The sequence below is a fragment of the Talpa occidentalis genome, unplaced genomic scaffold (genome assembly GCF_014898055.3).
Source record: "Talpa occidentalis isolate TD23 unplaced genomic scaffold, MPIMG_talOcc4v2.1 talOcc4.5, whole genome shotgun sequence".
Lineage (NCBI taxonomy): Eukaryota > Metazoa > Chordata > Mammalia > Eulipotyphla > Talpidae > Talpa > Talpa occidentalis.
The window spans coordinates 80,961,622-80,968,997 of record NW_023604861.1 but is presented as its reverse complement, the minus strand read 5'-3'; the positions used below and the strand labels follow the sequence as shown (position 1 = coordinate 80,968,997).

The following is a 7,376-nucleotide window of genomic DNA, read 5'->3' as shown; positions in this document are numbered from 1 at the left end:
GTTATTATATTATATTTTCCTTGCTATTATTATTTTCCTTGCTATTATTATTCAACACCTCCCTTAATTTATCTGAAGTGATTTTAGTCAGATCAAATCTGTTGGAAAAAATACTACTGACAATAAATTTTACTTCTTTTTCCTAAAAACTTCTAAAATTTTATTTCAATTAACTTAGAGATACTAGCTATGTGATCTTTCTTCAAGAATGTTTATGTGAGGATAGGCTGGAAACCCCAACCCTTAAATTAATAGGTATAGTCATTGATACGTATTAAGCTGATTCTTAATATCTTAATGCCTATTACATACCTATGTGAAATTGAACCACGTAAAAGCAGAATTTAGGCCTTCCTGACAAAAGGAAGTGAATTGAAAAGCAGAGAAGCAGAGACTTTGCAAGGAGAAAATTGTTCAATTTTTCAGCCAGTGTCAGAATGTGGAAATGTTTACAAAATGCTCATTAAAAGAAAAAGGGATTGCAAGATAGAAACAAAATCTGGTGCACAAGTTTATACTAGAGAGATAAGAAAGGCTAGGCCCCTATAGGGGATTTTGTTATCCAATTACTGCAACCTGACTTGGGATGGGGGGGAAGGGGTAGGAGGAGAGAGAGAGAAAGGAAGTTTCCAAACTTGTCTCCAGTGACAGGAGACATTTACACTCTGTAAGATAAAACTGCCACTTGGAGACCAGGAGCGCTAAACCTTCCTGGGTTGGCCTGGGGGCTTGAGCAGTCATGGGCTTGCTGGTCCTGCGGCTATGCACTCTCTTCTGCCTGGGCGCTCACTGGGTTTCTAGCAGCCCCATCATGAGCCTGGAGCGGTCGCCTCTGGAAGAAGATATGCCCCTCTTTGATGATGTCTTCTCAGAGCAAGATGGGGTCGACTTCAACACACTGCTGCAGAGCATGAAGAATGAGTTTCTCAAGACGTTGAACCTGTCTGACATCCCCATGCAGGACTCAGCCAAGGTTGACCCACCAGAGTACATGCTGGAACTCTACAACAAATTTGCAGTAGATAGGACCTCCATGCCCTCTGCTAACATCATTAGAAGTTTCAAAAATGAAGGTAAGTGAACATTTCAAAAAGTGATAAGTAAATGTGCAATGCTTGGGAATAATATAGATAAGGGTGATTGCCTCTGTACACAGATACACAATGCATATTTTCGTCTGTATCTACACCACTTTTATGGTCATCTTCCCAATGGTATTAAAAGGTATTAAAAATGTCTTTTTCATCCAAAAGCATAAAGTGTCTATCATTTTGACATCATAATTGGGTCTTTAAAACTGTTTAATTTGGACACAAGTAATATGAAAAATGAACGTTGAGCTACTACCACACCTTTGTCATTTTCCAGCTAGGCCGTGGTTTCCACTTCACTTTTAATTGACTACAAATTTCGACAATTTTAACTTTAAATGAAAATAGAAAAAATCGAGAAAGTGTTGACTTGGGTTTTGCTCAAACTCTGAAAGTGCTTCCATTATGTGACTTTATTTAAGAAATGTTCAAGCAGGATGGGAACTTATTTTTTTAGCGATTCTTCCTAAACTTTTGTGCTTTGTATGACACGTACACCCTGAAAACAAGTGTGTATGGCCCAATTAATATCCAGCTTATTTCTGTGTCTTTATGAAGATCAATGTACAAGCTTTACATATTGATGAGAAAAGTGTTTTTTTGCCCCCTGACACCCTAGGTCTTTAAATTCAATAACTAAATCTAACGACTTTACAATTTAAGCTTTTGGTTAATATGCTGGCAGGGAAAAAAAAAAAAACTTATGGTAAAGTCTGGGGGTCTAAAGAAACCAATTTTTAATATTTTCTACTTATACTTTATAATCATTAACCAGGTACAAAAGGAACTTTAGGTCAATATTGGCCAGATTTCTTAAAGTAGTGGCAAGTAAATAGTTTAGGATTCAGAAGTTTGAGAGTGGATTGATGGCACAGTAGTTGTGAGTAATTAGCTTAATTTAGTTGAACCTCAATTTCCTTATTTGTAAATGGGGATGATACTCTGCATTGAGCAATCCAAAAGAGGTGAGAGTAAGAAAGCACTCCATTTTCTAGTAAGTCCTAAACAAATGTTAGCTAATACTAATAAATTCCTTAAATTCTAGGCAGTGGAGGAAATGTTGAGTATATACTGCTCAGTCCTTGAGATGGAATTTGACCACCAAAATTTCTTACATCTAGTATCACTTTGGATATATTATTTAACCACATTTTCTGACTTAATGGAGATGGTTAGCTGAAACGATAGATTCCTTTTGAAAGCAAGTCTGAATGGAAAATGAAGAGTTTCTGAGCACTGAGACCCAAATGCCAGGTTCAGGGTGTGGGTAGGAATTTGTTTACATAGCCCAAGGAAAACTGAGATTTTTTTTTTTTTTTTCAGTTCTCACTTCTGTGAGGATTTAGATGATCCAGGTCAGGAAGTAGAGTTCATATAACTTATTAATGAAGGCCAGTGAGGGCAGGAAATTCTCTCTCAGTGGGCATTGATCTGCTCTCAGATCTGCCAATCTATGGGTGCAAATGTGCAGCACCAAGACCATGAATTCTGAATTGGGCCGTCCCTGAGGGCTTACTGCAGTCTCTTTTATGACACTTTGAGTCTGCTGATTGCAGCCCCTAGATGAGAAAGATCAAGCAAATAGAACAAAAAAAAGTACCCCAAACCTATTAATCAGGGGTAACAAGTGCCACTTCCAAAATAAAAAAAATAAATTACTTCAGTTCCTACCACTGCTCGAACCTCTCCTTGTCATTTTGGAGCAATCAGTTCTCTACCTTGAGGCTGGCTGGATTTTTTTTCTGGTGCAAAGGAACAGAAAAGCAATACCTGAATTATAAAATTATTCTAAGAAATTAATAAGGTAATATTTGCTAAGCACCTGGCACGTGAAATTTACTCAACAAACATTAGTTCTGTTGCCCTGAAATGTAACATTTTTATCTATTACTTACCATATTTTCAATAGCTCTATTGGAGACTAGTAGACATACAATAAACTTCACCATTTAAAGTATATAATTTGATAATCATGGCTCTATGTATGCATCCAGTGAAATCATCACCATAAACAAGAGAGCAAATATATCCATCATCATCAAAACTTTCATTGTGTTCCCTTGTAATCTCTTCTTCCCACTATAGTGACCTTTTATTCTGAACTTTTCTCATGGGTGGGGCAACAGACCTACTGCCTTATTTTTAGTTTTGTCATGTTCCCTCTCCAAGGAAAATCAAGTCTTCTATAGTCTTATAAATTGTCAGAGGACAACTTCCAAGATACCTGATGTATTAAGGATATATACCATGCCCATAAACCAATTTGGCCCAATGCCTGGAAATATCAATTAATCAATATTTTTTAAGTTCTGCATTTGTCTAAGGCATCTCCGTAGCTTGGAGGCAGAGAAGGGAACTGAAACTGTGATACCTGGTGGCATGATGACAACTAGTTGGGAAGATCCATTCATAAAAAGACAACTAAAATACAAGGATGTAAGTGACAAAGGTCAAAGGAGAGATATAGAGAATAAGTACTCCAGTGACCCAGAAGGAAATGAACTTCCAGATAAGGGGGTGAAGAAGGAGGGCTCTTCCAGGGAAGAATCACAATGGGATAAGTGGAGGGGAGGGGAGAGGACTTTCCAAGGATCAGAAGGGCACATCCAAAGGTGCAATATACAATACAACAAAAGGATGCTTTGGCAAGTAGGGAAAATAGAAGTCTACTTCAACCAGGAGGCTTTACAATTTACTCAATCTTTAAACGAAAAGCAATTGAGCAATTGTAACAGTCTATGTACTTTAGAGATAAATGGAAGCATGCTTGGATCAAGAGTCTAAAACCTCATTATAGCTGGTTTTAATAATCATGTGAGAATTTTAAATTGACCAGTGTTTTCCACTGGCAGTGTTTGAAGTGATTTCTGGTGGTAACCAGAGGTACACGTGAAATCATTATATATTTATATTAATGTGGATTAGGAAAAAAACATAACTGTCACCTCAAAACCCTCATTTCATGAGTGCTGTTGCTTAGGATAGGTCTAAAAGAGGTAGCATGTATAAAAATAATCAGGTAAATTTAAAGAAAAATGTTAAATATTATAATCTGGAATAGAGATCCCTCAGAAATCATGAATTCATATAAATGGTATATAGCTGGAAAAATGCTGCCAAGATGGCAGATAACCCCTCTATTACTGTCCCTTAGCATCTTTGGTGTGATAGAGCCTTGAATGATGACACGTGCCCTCAGGGATTCCTTGTAGACATGTGTTACCAAGGGCAAGTGTACAGGAACTTTGGATTCCTGTAGAGTTCTCAGGCAGGAAGTCAACATGATAATATTCAGAAGTGTGCTTCCAAGGTTAATGGGACTTTAAAAATTTATCTCATAAATATTCTTCATAGGTGCCAAACTCCATGCCAGATGCTAAAGGTATAAGACTAAGGTAACCAGTCTATACTGAATTTTCTTTCATTTCACACACATTCAACTAATATGACTCTCTTGGTTCATGGCTCTCTTGCTGACCTTGCCAGGTTTTGATGTCTAGTGCAGGGATCAGTCAACTTTTCTGGTAAAAGACCAGATATATAATAACATTTTAGGGGAGTATTTGTCCAGGGTGAGAGGAGAGAATCATGTTCTCTGCTGTGACTATTTAACTCTGCCATGACAGTGCACCAGTAGTCACAGATAATATAGGAATGAATGCACAAGTTCAGTTCCCAGTAACACTTTATTTCCAAAAACAGGTGGCAGGTCTGCTTAGGCCTTGGGCTACGTAGTTTACCCAATTTAGATGGGAGTATTTTAGGAACACACCAGTGCCCAGTATGTGTGGGTCTCTGCCCATTACAAATACAAATATAAAATGTCCTGACGTCCTCATCCCTGCAAAGCATCAAGAAAAGAATCACCACCACACATCCTGCTAGATAGTTCTTCACTGGTGAGAAAAATGTGGGCTTGCCTGCACAATCTCAAAAGTCCCTCCCATTTCTATAATTCTGTGGTTGATAAACTACTCAAGCAAGGTTAGGCAGAGTTTTCTCCCATTCATTAGACAGTCATTTTTCACTTTAGTCTTGGCTTCTTAGCTCATTTTAGCCTTCTTCAATTGACCTTTCAGTATTTTCTGTGTCCAGGAATGCTAACATTGGGCTTGTTTTCATTGATGTTCTCCCCCCATTTTCTCTGTATCAAACTTCCTGCATGGCCAGACCCTCTTATCACATAAATAAGCATCTGTTTTTCTTTGAGACATACTGAACATCTGATTTTTGTCTTTTTTTTTCAGATCTGCTTTCCCAACCAGCCAGTTTTAATGGACTCCGGAAATACCCTCTCCTTTTCAATGTGTCCATCCCTCACCACGAGGAGGTCATCATGGCTGAACTCAGGCTGTACACACTGGTGCAAAGAGATCGCCTGATATATGAGGGAGTGGACCGGAAGATCACCATTTTTGAAGTCCTAGAAAGCAAAGAGGACAATGAGGGTGAAAGAAGCATGCTGGCCTTAGTGTCAGGGGAGATCTATGGAACCAACAGTGAGTGGGAAACTTTTGATGTCACCGATGCCATCAGACGTTGGCAAAAGTCAGGCTCATCCAACCACCAGTTGGAGGTCCACATTGAGAGCAGACGTGATGAAACTGAGGACGTTGGCAGGGGACAACTGGAAATAGACACCAGTGCCCAGAATAAGCATGTTCCTTTGCTTGTCGTGTTTTCTGATGACCAAAGCAGTGAGAAAGAGCGGAAGGAGGAACTGAATGAAATGATCTCCCATGAGCAACTTCTGGAGCTGGACAACCTGGGCCTGGATGGATTTTCCAGTGGACCTGGGGAAGAGGCTTTGCTGCAGATGAGGTCCAACATCATTTACGACTCTACCGCCCGCATCAGACGGAATGCCAAGGGAAACTACTGCAAGAGGACCCCTCTCTACATTGACTTCAAGGAGATTGGCTGGGACTCTTGGATCATCGCTCCGCCTGGATATGAAGCCTATGAATGTCGTGGTGTTTGCAACTACCCCCTGGCAGAGCACCTCACACCCACAAAGCATGCGATTATCCAGGCCTTGGTCCACCTCAAGAATTCCCAGAAGGCTTCCAAAGCCTGCTGTGTGCCCACCAAGCTAGAGCCCATCTCTATCCTCTATTTAGACAAAGGTGTTGTCACCTACAAGTTTAAATATGAGGGCATGGCAGTCTCCGAATGTGGCTGTAGATAGAAGAGGAGCCCTGCAGCTTATTTAATAACTGTACATGTGTATATTTGGTGTTGCTATTTAATGAGATTATTTAATAAGGGTGTACAGATCATAGGGGCTTGTGGCCTTAGGGAATTAGACCGGTCAGTTTGTTGTAGGAAATGCATATGTAAGACCTCAGCTAACATGGTCAAAGCAAAACCATGTGTAAAGAAGACAGGTCCTTAAATAACATTGTTTGGGTCAGTGTTGGCCAGGATTATTTTGTTGCTCATCAACATTGTAACAAAACAACATTGAGCAAAAGTTATTTGAGGACCTGCTGTGTTTTATTCTCCAATCTTGTTCTTTCCAACTCATTTTTCTTTGAACTTGCCATTTCTTGGCGATGCCATCTTTATCACAAGTGGCAAGCCTGCATTACTCGTCCTCTATGTCAATTTCAGAGCAACAACCCCTAAAGAGAAATGCAGTGTCAGAAGATAGATATTTATGTATGTATATGTGTACATAGATAAACTTCTAGAACCTTTGTTCTAGAAGGGTTATACTCACGCACACGGGTGACTCAGTCAAGTGTGTGTAGATTAAAAGCCAATGGGGTGTTCTCTGTCACCTCGTCTCTGAGTAGGATCTAAATCAAAAAATGTAATCATCATAGGAAGTATTAGATTTCCCACTACAATTGGAAATGGAATTGTAACTTTTGTTGATTTTCTGCCATTGCTCAGAGCAGCAGGATGCTGCATGCTTGAGGGGAGAGGTTATTTGATACAGAAACCAAATGACTTCAAGAGGCTGTGGACTTAAGGTACAAAAATGAAACAAAAATGCAAAATTTCATAATTGCAAAATAGCAGAAATTGAACCGATAGGGGCCCAGTGTGCTATGGAGGGTATTTCCTGTTCAAGGAAGGAAAACAGAGAGGATCTCAGGGTGATGTCTATTCCTGAGCTAATAGGAAGGTGAGGTCGCGTGTGTGGTTTTATTGATGAAGAGGATGGAGGAGGGGGAGGGTTGAGAGGGGGAGAGGTAAGGGACATAGATGGCATCCTAGGATGTGTTGATAAAATGAAAAGAAGTTCTAATTGGAGAATTAAATCTTCAGGACAAAATA

The 7,376-nt window shown here is 39.5% G+C and overlaps 1 protein-coding gene across 1 annotated transcript; it reads left to right on the top strand.

Moving 5' to 3' along the window:
- The first annotated feature begins 589 nt into the window (after positions 1-589).
- BMP10 (bone morphogenetic protein 10) lies at positions 590-6,427 on the top strand. Its single transcript, XM_037528823.1, has 2 exons — positions 590-1,073; positions 5,339-6,427. The coding sequence occupies exons 1-2, from the start codon at positions 740-742 to the stop codon at positions 6,277-6,279; spliced, it is 1,275 nt and encodes a 424-aa protein (XP_037384720.1). The 5' UTR covers positions 590-739; the 3' UTR covers positions 6,280-6,427.
- The last annotated feature ends 949 nt before the right edge of the window (positions 6,428-7,376 follow it).